The sequence below is a fragment of the Podarcis melisellensis genome (genome assembly GCF_964234715.1).
Source record: "Podarcis melisellensis genome assembly, chromosome: 10".
NCBI classification, from domain to species: domain Eukaryota; kingdom Metazoa; phylum Chordata; class Lepidosauria; order Squamata; family Lacertidae; genus Podarcis; species Podarcis melisellensis.
In genome coordinates, this window is record NC_138542.1 from 17982708 (window position 1) to 17996201 (window position 13494).

At 42.3% G+C, this 13494-nt stretch overlaps 1 protein-coding gene across 4 annotated transcripts in view; it reads left to right on the forward strand.

Annotated features, from left to right (window-relative positions):
- The window catches only part of GRM8 (glutamate metabotropic receptor 8), a 540291-nt gene that overhangs the window by 452400 nt on the left and 74397 nt on the right, over positions 1-13494 (forward strand). For all 4 annotated transcript variants that reach the window (XM_081928839.1, XM_081928841.1, XM_081928842.1 and 1 more), the window contains exon 8: positions 2996-3132. In XM_081928839.1, the coding sequence (XP_081784965.1) occupies positions 2996-3132 (137 nt within the window). The remainder of the gene's footprint in view (positions 1-2995; positions 3133-13494) is intronic.

The window sequence follows — 13494 nt, forward strand, 5'->3', positions numbered from 1 at the left end:
GTGGTGAGGGGAGGTAGAGGCCATCACCTACCCCTCCTATTTCAAGGGTATTCTGTTAAAGGAATCCCGGGGGGCGTGGCCCCATCCAAAGCCTAGGGCCATGGCACAACCCCTATCAGTGACCCTGGTGGAGCTCCTAGTTGATGTGCATCAACAGGGCTCCCCTACTAGTGGTTAACCTTTCTGATACTTTCTGCATGGCGGGCAGGAGTCATATATACTTGGATAATAATAATAATAATAATAATAATAATAATAATAATAATAATAATTTATACCCCGCCCATCTGGCTGGGTCTCCCCAGCCACTCTGGGTGGCTTCCAACAAAATATTTAAATATAATAACCTATTAAACATTAAAAAGCTTCCCTAAACAGGGCTGCCTTCAGATTTCTTCTAAAAGTCTGGTAGTTGTTTTTTCTCTTTGACATCTGGTGGGAGGGCGTTCCACAGGGTGGGTGCAACTACCAAGAAGGCCCTCTGCCTGGTTCTCTGTAACTTGGCTTCTCGCAGTGAGGGAACCGCCAGAAGGCCCTCAGTGCTGGACCTCAGTGTCCAGGCAGAACGATGGGGGTGGAGACGGTCCTTCAGGTGTACTGGACCAAGGTCGTTTAGGGCTTTAAAGGTCTACAGAACTGGTTTGGTTCCAGTGCCTAAGCCAATACCACTCATATTCTGTATCCAATAAAGTTGTGGCCTTTTGTAGCCCATTAACCTAAAATACTGGTGCCAAGTGTCCTTATTCCAACAAAGGGGGAGGGTTCAGGGCCTTGCCACGCAAGCCAGGATTCACATGAAGTGAAACCGAATGCTGCAGGAGTCTGTCTCCCCACTGTCTTAGTAAGCATGCAAGCTCAGGACTTTGCTCAGGCTTTTTCAGCTCACTCACACAGTGTTGAACTGTGGTTGAGAATTAGGTGCAAACTGGAACAGTGAGTTTTCTAGCCAAATACAAACTTGGAACTGAGTTTCCCTCATTCATCTCCAACACGCTCTCCAGTGATTTCCCCCAGCTTCACAATTGGACATTATAGAAATGAATTTATTTATTGATATAGTGCATTTGCGTGGCGACCCAATAACATGCATTCTCTGGGCGGCTCCCCAAAATTAAAGAGATAAAATATAACATTGAAAATGCAACGGAAAGCCATACAAGCAGCATTAAAATGGCTCTTTCTGGCAGATCTACAGCAAAATAGAAAATGTAAAATTGCGAATCCCAGATCTATAAAAAACACAAGTTGTTATAAAAAGTGAATAAAAAGGTCTTCATAAGGATGAAGCGCTTCCTGTTTCATTTCTTATGCCGTATGTGAACATTCTTAGTTCATTATGTTTCTTTCTAGGTATGTCTTCTGGCTAATAGGCACTAAATTGAGCTCTCATGTGTGTTCAAGCTCCTTCAGTCTTTCAGAAATATTTGCCTCATAGGTGACTGTTCATTACCGAAGCTGCTCCATTTGACCATTTTCCTTGTTACAAGGAGTGAAGGAGGAATATTTTCTTAGGGAGATAGTTCTAATAATGTATGTTAAATAAATATGACTGTGGACAGAGTAAATGGTATTCTCTCTTTTATTCTCTCCCCCTCCTCGTTATTTCCTTGACTAATTACGGCTCTAATGGAGTGTAGGCTCAAAGTGATTATGGGACATATTTAGAGAAATTCTATAGGAAATGTAATTTTCAGCAATTCTCTCCCTCCCTCTTCCCCTATAGATATCTTGAAAGGCAAATGCCTCTTTGTGTCAAACAGAAATTATCACATGGTACATTGAGAAAATGATGGTGGTATTATCACATGGTACTTAGAGAAAATGATGGTGGTACCTGTTCTTATCAGGTGAGGGGAATGTGACTCTGCTAGCCACCAGGCAAGGGCTTTCCCCACCTGCCTTGCCCAACCCTCCAGCCTCTGGGAGCTGTTTCCAGAGAAAGAATTGGAGGAGAAATGGGACTCTCTGCTCACCAGGCAAGGACTTCTTACACCTGCCTTGCCCCACCTTACCCTACTGTCACTGAGTGATGTTGCCTTATTCTTTTCGATAAGACTGTAAAATTACATGTCTGTTTCAAGAGCACTGGTTTGACAAAAAGAAACAAAGTGGGGTTTTTTGTGGAGGGGGATTTTGGGGTCGCCCCAAGTCACTCATTAATGAAGTTTTAGTGTTCCTTGTCCCTTAAAAGGTAAAGGGACCCCTGACCATTAGATCCAGTCGTGGCCGACTCTGGGGTTGTGGCGCTCATCTCGCTTTATTAACCGAGATGTTGCCAGCATGACTAAACCACTTCTGGCAAACCAGAGCAGCGCACGGAAATGCCGTTTACCTTCCCGCCAGAGCGGTATCTATTTATCTACTTGCACTTTGTACTTTCTAACTGCTAGGTTGGCAGGAGCAGGGACCGAGCAACGGGAGCTCACCCCATTGTGGGGATTTGAACTGCCGACCTTCTGATCGGCAAGCCCTAGGCTCTGTGGTTTAACCCACAGCGCCACCCGCGTCCCACACCTTGTCCCTTACTGGATAGGAAATTGTTTAACACAGCTAGCAACCCAGTGAATCTTTACTGATCTGAACTCCAAGCCAATCTGCCAGAGAGCAAAAGGATTTAGCCAGTAGTGTGACTAGATAAATCTGCTTCTCTTTTCTGAACGATGGAGTGCTTTTCATGTTTCTTCCCTTTTCTTTTTCTCTTTTCAGTATTGCTGGAAGTGATGCAAATCCGCTTCGGCCATGTGTAGTCATAGTTGTCATAATTCATGTGCATTACTTTCCCCTGCAAGACATGTCCGCTGTAGAAACCTCTTCCTTAAACCATAAGAAAAGTGTTTGTAACTTGGAAAGTTGTGGATTTGTGGTAGAGCTACCATGGTGATCACATTACTGCTAAGCCTTGTTTTCCAACCACAATTGATTTTCAGCACATTATGCCGTAATTTAAAAACGACAACACAGAAACCTGAAATCCTTGTGTTACAATCTCTTACAGGCAGTGCTGGAACACCTGTTATTTTCAATGAGAATGGAGATGCACCTGGGCGCTACGATATCTTTCAATATCAGCTAACTAACAGAACCGCAGAATACAAAATCATTGGACACTGGACAAACCAGCTTCATCTAAGTGTAAGTCACTGCACATTGTTATTTTCAGTTGTACAGTTTAGCTCATTTGGCTACTCTTACTTAAGAGGAGCAAAATAAAACAGAATGCTCCTTGCACTGTTTCCTCAGAGCTTCTACACAACGTGTTTCTGAAACTTAAGCCATTCCTCTTAAAGAATACTAAAAAGTATCAAAAGAGAAGACACAGGTGTTGCTTCATAATGTTTGTGATTAATATAAAATAAACATCCAGTTGTTTTGGACAATAGTGTCATCATTAAAATACCAGAGACCTCTTCTGCAAAGGCCCCTCTAGTCCAGCATGTTGTTTCACAGTGGCCAACCAGATGCCTGTGAGAAGAAACATAAGGAGAACCCGGGTGCAACAGCTTTCTCCTTATCTGTGATTCCCCAAAACTAATATTCAGAGAACTACTGCCTCCAAGTTATGCCTGATAATTCACCATTCTGCTTGGGATTGATGGGAACCGGAGTCAAACAGCATGTTGGGGGCAGGGACTGTTTTATGCTATAAAGGAAAAGGTAAAGGGACCCGTGGCGTAGCGTGGGTTGTCAGCACGCGGGGCAAGGCAAGTAATTTGTGCCCCCTAACCCGTGGATTTGCGCCCCCTAACCCCCAGATGTTGCGCCCGGTGCGGCCGGGCCCCCCTGCACCCCCCACGCTATGCCACTGAAAGGGACCCCTGACCATTAGGTCCAGTCGTGGCCCACTCTGGGGTTGCGCTTTCTTATTTATCTCACTTTATTGGCCAAGGGAGCCGGCGTACAGTTTCTGGGTCATGTGGCCAGCACGACTAAGCCGCTTCTGGCGAACCAGAGCAGCGCACAGAAACGCCGTTTACCTTCCCGCCGGAGCGATACCTATTTATCTACTTGCACTTTGATGTGCTTTCGAACTGCTAGGTGGGCAGGAGCAGGGACCGAACAACGGGAGCTCATCCCGTCGTGGGGATTCGAACTGCTGACCTTCTGATCGGCAAGTCCTAGGCTCTGTGGTTTAACCCACAGCGCCACCCACGTCTCTGTTTTATGCTGGATAACTCCTCACTTTTGTAAAAAAAATATAAATTTTTCTTTTTCGTAATTCTTATGAGCATTTGATTAATGTTTTATTATTTCGTGTCTTCTTTTTAAAACAAAATTTATTCACAAATAAGAACAATAAATAAAACGTTTCTTTAAACGGTGTTCCACCATTGCATGATGAATCAATATTCAATTAATACGCGTTGGTTAATTAGGTAAGATCAAATGTTCAGGTACATCTGATCAAGGTGGATTAGTCAGGACTGTGGTTTTGAAACTGTGTTCCAGAGAATGATGGGGTTAGCAGAAAAGCTGTCCAAATTATTCTGTGTAGTGCTGGATATTACATTGTCCACCTTTGCATGCAGTAATGGCGAACAAGCTTTTCTGAAAGTCAGCTTCCCTACCAATATCAGAAATTGGTACTGGGTGTGTTACCATCTCTACACATGGGCCAGTGGCGGAGCCCAACAAACCTGTCCACTACTTGAATAGAGTTGAATGGAATGTGTCTCTAGAACAACCCTTCAGATATTGTAGACCCACAGCTCCCATCATCACTGACCATTGGTTGTGCTGACTGTGGATGAAGGCACTTATAATCCAATGACATATTAAGGGCACTGTGGTGGCTACCCTGAGCTATAATATCACCCCAAATCCTCCCCATTATGGAAAAGTTCTGCAGCAGGTGCTCAGGGGTCCTTTGACAGAACAAATGAAATGGGAAGGTGTTGTTATTTGATAAAAGCTGGACTAGGAGCTACAGTGAGTGTGGGCTTTTATCCCAGAAGCAGACTCGTGCAAATATATATTTTTAGTGAAATGCCATAGTCATGGTCTAAAATCAAAGCTGGATTTTGAGTTGGCTATTTCCCCCCTCCCCCAAATTAAAAAAATACTATATAAGTATCAAATAAAGGGGTGCAAACCTTTAAAGGCTTCATTTATCACTACGTATTTCCTGACAGACCAAACAGGCATCGTATAGCTTTGGTTCGTAGTATAACAGGCCCATGATAAACAATAACAAAAAGAACAGTGTAAGTATTTACAAATGATTGTTCCTCAGAGACTACTTTGCAGTAATTATCAGTGTGCTACCAACAGTAATGCATATAATAGCTTCCCGTTTCCAGCCGCTACAGTGATAAAACACCTTTACCATATCTGCTCTTTTCTTTCTATTGCTCCCTGGCAAGAGGCCATCTAGCTCTTTCTTGGGTGCAAAGGCAAAGCTGTGGTCTTTGGCTCAGAAGCTGGAATCGGTTCCTCTGCTTTTCTGTGGTCTTGGGTCCGCACCTAAACTATAAATCTCTGCTGAAAAGAAAACAGGAAGAGGAACACAAAAGAAGCAAGAAATCTTTAATATAAAACATGTTTTTTAAAAAAGAAAGGAAGGAAGAAGAAGCAAGGGACAGTTTTGGGATGCAGTTCCAGTCTGGAATCTTTGTAGTTAAGAGGAACAAATCCTTTGTTTCCAGGCATTTTGCCCCCCTGATAAATTCTAGGTTCTGTGTACAGCTACCATTCAGTGCTACTATCCCTGTGAATGCATTTTAAATTACTGTTTTCAGGTTTATTTGAATGTAATCATCCGTCCCCCAAAGGATTGACTGAATCAGCTCTGCTGTATTTCCAGTTGTATAGTTGCTTTTCTGCCTATACTCTGTTTAGATGTGATGTGCAGACATGGTGCTCTATTAATTAAAAAATGTCCGGGTTTATGGGATATTACTGAAATATATGCCTCTGTCTGCTTTTCTCTCCATACCTTCTTCTCAATTTGTGTATGAGTTATCAATTGCTACAATTTCTGATGGTATGATTACTTAGAGGTGTGGGTTTTTGTTTTTTTTTAAAAAAAGGAATGACACACTAATAATCAATACCCAATACCAATATGAAACATGCATTCCATATTATGTGAACCAGTTGACTTAATGGTAGTCTATTGACTTTTATCCTACGACTTTGGGGAGTGGTGGTTAATCTGTGGCCCTCCAGATTCTGTTGAGTCCAACTCCCATCAGCCCAAGCTAGCATGGCCGATGGTCAGGGGTGATGGAAGTTGTAGTCCAACAATGTCCACAGGTCCTCAAGAACTTCTAGAGGGCTACCAGTTCCCCATCCCTGCCTTTGAGGAATTAAGCTAATAACACACATACCTCTGGAAATCCAATCCAGTCTTAAGATGTGAGCTTTGGACATTGCCTTTTTATTATACTTGCACTTATTTCTGTGGTTCATTAAGCTTCATTAAGGTTATTACTCTGCTACAATTTGTGTGTTGTAGATAATTAGGAGATTCACTTTGCTCAGCTCTGAATCAGAGGTATTGCTCAGATTGCGCCTCAACCATTAAGCTGCTCCACTGAGTGGTGTTTGACAAGTCATGGTCATCGTAAAGTTGTAATGATAAAATCAAATAATTCTGCTCATGCTCCCCCGAGCTCCTTAGAATAGAGGTGGAGAACCCCTGGCCCCCACATGCTAGATTACTGCTCCCATCATCCCAAACCACTGGCCATTCTGACTGGGGCTGATAGGAGTTGGAGTTCCAATAACATCTGGAGGGCCACAGGTTCTCCACTTCTGGAACAAAGAGGGGTCTCCTGTGATAAGGAATCAGTTCACTTTGTTTCTGTTTTTTTATGTTACTTGGCAATTGAAATACAATCTGATGTAGGCTCAGCCACAAATAAGTACCTTGTTCAGTAGGGGCTAACTTTCAAAAAGTGTGCTTCATATTGCAATCCTTAATTGGTTATACCGTCAACATCTCAGCTGTCCAGTAATCTTTCCAAACAATGACCCGCTCTTGACAACCCCCGAAGAAGCAGATTGCCAACAGCAGTCTGGGGTCAAGAGCATTGGTAGGCAAACTAAGGCCCGGGGGCCGGATCCGGCCCAATCGCCTTCTAAATCGGCCCATGGATGGGCCAGGAATCAGCATGTTTTTACATGAGTAGAATGTGTGTTTTTATTTAAAATACATCTCTGGGTTATTTGAGGGGCATAGGAATTCATTCATCTCCCCCTTCAAAATATAGTCTGGCCCCCCACAAAGTCTGAGGGACAGGGGACCGGCCCCCTGCTGAAAAAGTTTGCTGACCCCTCGTCAAGAGCAATTGCTCCTTCTAGTAAAATACTCAGGGACTGGATGTTTCCAGAAGTGGGGATAGCATGGGCCATGGGCATTGCAACCTTATACATGTCTACTCAGCATAGAGATAGATGAATCGGTCAGTTTTTTGTTTTTCTCGCTTTATCATTTTCCCAATCTCCACAATTCCATACTTGTTCGTGGTTTGTTTGTTTTTAAGTCTTCATCCTCTCCCCCATCCCTAGAGTGCAATTCTGCATATGTCTCATTAATTAAATGGGCTTACTCATAAAAAAAATGCATGAAGCAGCCTTATACTGAGTCAGACCATTGGTGGATCTTGGGGCTACCTTTGAAGGTGACCCGGAAACTACAACTAATCCAGAACGTGGCAGCTGGTGACTGGGAGCGGCCGCCAAGACCATATAACACCGGTCTTGAAAGACCTACATTGGCTCCCAGTACGTTTCCGAGCACAATTCAAAGTGTTGGTGCTGACCTTTAAAGCCCTAAACGTCCTCGGTCCAGTATACCTGAAGGAGCGTCTCCATCCCCATCATTCTACCTGGACACTGAGGTCCAGCACCGAGGGCCTTTGGCGGTTCCCTCACTGCGAGAAGCCAAGTTACAGGGAACCAGGCAGAGGGCCTTCTTGGTAGTGGTGCCCACCTTGTGGAATGCCCTACCACCAGATGTCAAAGAGAACAACAACTACCAGACTTTTAGAAGACATCTGAAGGCAGCCCTGTTTAGGGAAGCTTTTAATGTTTGATGTATTACAGTATTTTAATATTTTTTGGAAGCCGCCCAGAGTGGCTGGGGAAGCCCAGCCAGATGGGCAGGGTATAAATAATAAATTATTATTATTATTATTATTATTATTATTATTATTCAATATTGTCTTTCCTGACTGAGAGCAACTCTCCAGGGATTCAGGCAGGGAGCTCTCCCAGCAGTGCTTAGAGATTTTAGGGATTGAACTTGATACCTTCTGCATGCAAAGCAGATGCTCTATCACTGATCTACGCTCCTTCCCCTAATATGATCACCCCAATGATGATTGAAAAAATGCTCAATGACCCTGAATGTTTACTGGTATTTGGGAAAGAAAATCAGAAAAGTGTATTTACTGACTGGCTGGCTTCATGCATGGAGCTAGGCTAGGCTGGCAGAACTCTTGAAAAGGATCATTTTTACATATGTGTGGGAGAGAGAGAAAGAGAGAGAACGTAACATATTTAGATCCCACTTGCAGAAAATTCTATTCCAAATATAACTGAGTAGCTAGATAAGACAACTTCAGCTATCATTCTTGCAAAGCAGTGGATTTCTACCTACCTTACAGTCAGGCAAATGCACATTTAATGAGCCAATTTACTTAAACCGAGTGCATTTGTTTATTGCACATGGTATTTATTGTGAAATTTATCACATGATGGGCATTTCAGCTATATATATATAAAATGCACTGGGGCCAGTTGAATCTTATTGATTGTCAGTGCTATTAGGAGCCTGATCCACAACCTGTTTAAACCAAAGTGCCTTGGATGCAAGCCAAACTTTAGGACCAGTGATCCCAAAGGATGTAAATTGCCTTCTTTTAACAAGGTAGTGGATCAAACTGTCTGTGGCCACAAAGGGTATAAATCGTCTTGTTTTAACAAGGTTGAACTTATAGATCAACTGTATATTGCCGTTTAATAGGTTCACGGATTATAACTTACAATGCACAGAAAACTAGGGTAGTATGGGACTTACCGCACAGTCCTAACCATGTCTACTCAGACATAAATCCTATTGAATTCAATGGTGCTTACTACAGGTAAGTGGAGTTACGACTGCAGACAGGCAGTAGGACTGCAATCATGTACCCACCATTGAACTCAACGGTGCTTACTTCTGAGTAGATGTGTGTGGCCTGCACCATGCACCTTCAAAAATACAACATAATAAAACTTTAAATACTTCTCTATACATGGCTGCCTCCAGATGTCTTTTAAAGTTTGTGTACTTACAACTTTTATACTTACTTATCTGCTTTATACTTATGTATCTGCTTGGCTCAGAGGTCACGTGACTCCATACCCTCCGACATTTCTCAAATGAAAATAGGGCTCTCCTAAGGAAAAGCGGAACATTCCAGGGTCAAATCAGAAACCGAGACAGCTTCTGTAAATATGGAACTGTCGCTGGAGAATAGGAACAGTTGGAGGGTCTGCAGAGACAATGATGGTCGTGCCTGGAGGTGGAAGTGGAATGGATATGGACCAATGAATTGAGTATGAATTTAGATAGGATCCAGGTTCTCTGAATAGGTGGTTGCCACTTCCAAGATTTGATGAAATAGCCTGTTTTGAATAGGGTTGCAGTTCCCTTGAAGGAGCGCATCCATAGTTTAGGGATGCTCCTCCTGAAAACATCACTTTCTAGGATGCACTGCTGATCTCAGTGACAAGGAGTGCCTATACCTAGGTTTCTAAGCCCTGATTCTTCAGTACCATCAGAACATTAATAGTTCTTGGCTTGGCTTGGCACTGGATATTTAGATTTCTTCTACTTCAGAGTTTGATTCTACAGACAACTGCTCCAGTTCCTCAGGCTCTCTTTCGCCACTTGTCCTCCTGCTGGTGTGATTCTGACTTCCCCTTTGGGCAGAAAATGCTGACTCGAGCCTGATAAAGACATTGTCAAGTCCCCAAGGCTGTCTCTGTCAGCAGACTCCACTGACTTCAGGGTTCCCTCCAGCTATGAAATTGCTTTCTGCCTTTAGTCCTCAGTAATGTAAATGCTTTCCTCAAGGCACACTAACCTTTCAGATTCTCTCTGGAGCAAACACAGCTTCTAGGAAGAGACTTATTTTATATACTTTATTTAATCAGCGCTGCACGGGGTTGTAGTGGGTCTTTTGCCTCCCACTAAATGAGCCATGTTTAAAACAACAGTTGATGGAAAGCAGAATTTTGAAAGGGCAAGAGAACAAAATCATGTCAATTTCCTTATTTCATGAAGGAATAGAATTTGGCTTATCTTAGCAGACTGGAATTTCCACCATTTCCTAGGCAACTTTCTGATGGGGAAAGCCTGTCTCATGGAACCAAAATCATATTGTTTCAGAAGGAATATGAATCTGAAGAACCCCTGAACACCTTTTGAGCCTCCAGTCTGAATGCTCCCAATAACTATTTTGGGTGGTTCATTAGTCACTTGATGATGATGATGATAAATTTTTATTTTTATCCTGCCCTTCCTGGTTTAAAAACCGGACTCAGGGCAGCTAACAGCAAATATAAAACATTGATTAAAATGTGACTTAAAAACAGCATAAACAGCATAAAATACAACATAAAATGCAGCATCAATATCAAAAAAATTCAAAAATTCAGGGGTCATGGGGGGGGAGATGAGCTTCTAATCTTTTTTTTTTTTTGCAGTATATTAGAGGTAATCATATGGGGGATATGTATTATTTTATCTGTAAGCCACCTTGAGTTCCTGTCAGGGAAAAAAGGTGGACTATAAATTAATTAATTGGTTAATTAGTTACTTAATTAATAATATTGCCAGTGAAGTTTGTTTCTCTTGTGGGGGTGGGAATGAGGTGCCGGTACTCATTTATTGATGAAATCGTCATGGGTGCCACCACAAAATGGCTGTCATGAACAACATCAAAAATAAGAGCTGGTATGGCAAGGAAGTTTGTATTGACCCAAAAGAGCTCTGCATGTCACACAAAAAGAAGATAGGGGGTGCAGATTTGCATAAAATGTGCATATGCTAGTTTATATGTATGGATACAATTTTAGGAATCTTTACTATAGTTTAAGTGGAAGTTGTTCTGCTTGTCCAAAGTGCTGTCTGTGGCTACATTGCATACCCCTATGTAAGTTTTCCCTCAGCAGGAGCCTACAAGTTCACCTCGAAATACCACTTTAGGCCATTAAAAATGTTAGTGTGTGTTTGTGTGCATTAACTGTAGGTAAAATTTCACTGCTAGCATCAGCAGTAGGCTTGATCTGACACTGGAGATGAACTTTGGTTATTGTGCGGACTTACGAGCTGGACTCTCAAACAGGCAGGCAAAGACACAAGCCCAACATAGGATGATGTGATGTTTCTGGGCTACAGAACCCATCATACCTAACCATTGGCCTTGCTGGCTGGTGTTGATAGGAGCTGGAGTTGGACAACATTTGAGGGGTCACAGGTTCCCTCATCCCTGATGTTTCTTCATTCTTCGACTGCATAGCCAGATCAATTCTATTCACGTCAGCTACATGGCTGAACTCATTGTAGGCATCTTAAGCGTTACCATTCTTGACACGCCTTAACCTCGCAGCACCTCATATACTGTTTTCACAATGAGTGCAGGAAGATAAAAGTCCCTGCCCATATCAACAATTATGTTGATTTTTATAATGAGTACAAAGCACACAAACTAGAATCTTCATCTAAGAGAATGAAAATAAATCATGTTTTATTCATTTAGCTACAATATTTGCGCACCGGTCTCATGTATTGCCTCATGACAAATGTGTGGATTTAGCAAATTTGAGTTCTCAGCTCTATAATTTCCATGGGAGGAAAGCTGTTAAGAACAAGCGTGCAGTCCTTGGCATTTATAAATTAGGAAATCTACTTCCTTTTGTGATTAATAATGAATCTTCTTTTAGAATTGGGTCATTTACCAGTGAATGCTATACACGTGTGCTGTAAAACTGCCGACTGACAAGTTTCCTCAGCAGCATGGCCTACCATATGCCTTGCCTCAGCCAGAAATACATTTGGAGTGCTTGTTAATTTTCAAAGGAAGTTCAGCTCTGCCTCCTTCATGGGACATGCTTTTGAAAGGCTACTGCCAAGCTGAAAAGGACAAAAAATTGTCAAAGTAAGGTAAAGACTGACTTCTGGATTTAGGATGGTGTAGGAGTTGGTCTACATCCTAGTTGATGTGGTCGTTTGACTTTCATATGTCCTCATAGAAAGGGTCAGAAAATCTCAGTCCACACTGAGAAGGTTTGCAGTGAATATTGCTTTTTAAAAAATGCAAAGTCTTTTCAAGAGAAATGATTTGTTTGCTGCAAGGGAAGCCTACCCGAACCATTTAGCCACCTGAAGCAGGATATGACTGCTACTGATTCATAATAATAATAAAAATGAAGCTAATAATAATTTTATTATTTGTACCCAGCCCATCTGACTGGATTTCCCCAGCCAATCTAAATGAATAAATACCCTTACATTGTCCTTATACTCTAAATGAATAAATACCCGTACATTGTCCTTACACTCTAAATGAATAAATACCCTTATATTGTGGTGGTTTTACCTTGCCTCTGGTAACTAGGAAGATGCTTCCATGGAAAGAAGGGGGAGATGTTGAAGTAAACAATAAAGAGAAAAGGGACGTGGAATACAAAACATATTTTCAGTGGCATGACAGCAGAATTTATTGGGGAAACTTTCTATGAGCATATCCAACACCTTTCTTCTCAGTCATTGGTTCAAGTCTTTGGTTTCTCTTCAACAGGCAGAGGCGACCTGGGATACTTTAAGGCAGAGGTGGAGAACCTGTGGCTGTTGAGATGTTGTTGGACTACAACTCCCATGATCACTGGTCATACTGGCTGGGGCTGAAGGGAGTTACAGTCCCAACTTGGAGAGTCTCTGTGGTTCTTGTTGGAGGAGAGAAGGAAGAGCAATAGTATTTGTTGCTTCATATATCTCTAGGTTGGGCTTTGTGGCTCTTAGAATTCAGTCAAGAGCATGCTGGAATTCTCTTGACAATTCAAGGGATGTACCAAGTTCATATGGTATGGGGAAGAGATGACAGATTGCCCCACAACTGTAGGAATTTATCTTGAAGGTCCTCTAAGACCCAAGTGTGCATGCCATTTGGCCGCACTGGGAACCATTCTATTTTGGCTGAATTCATAAAGTTTGGTACATTTGTTATCTTATAAGTGTGATCCTAAGCTCTCTTTGTGCAGTGGCTTCCTTTTCTGTGGAGGGTAATGCTTCATGTACGCAGAGGGGTTCTCTATTGCATGAATGGAGAATTGGTCAACTTAGATCGGGGATAGCCAGTGTAATGTCCTCCAGATGTTGATAGATCACAAGTTGAATCAGCTTTTCCCAGCATAGCTGATGACCAGGGATTAAGGAAATTGAAATCCAACATCATCTGGAGGTCACCAGGAACAGTAACATATTTTTATCTGTTGGTGCTAAAG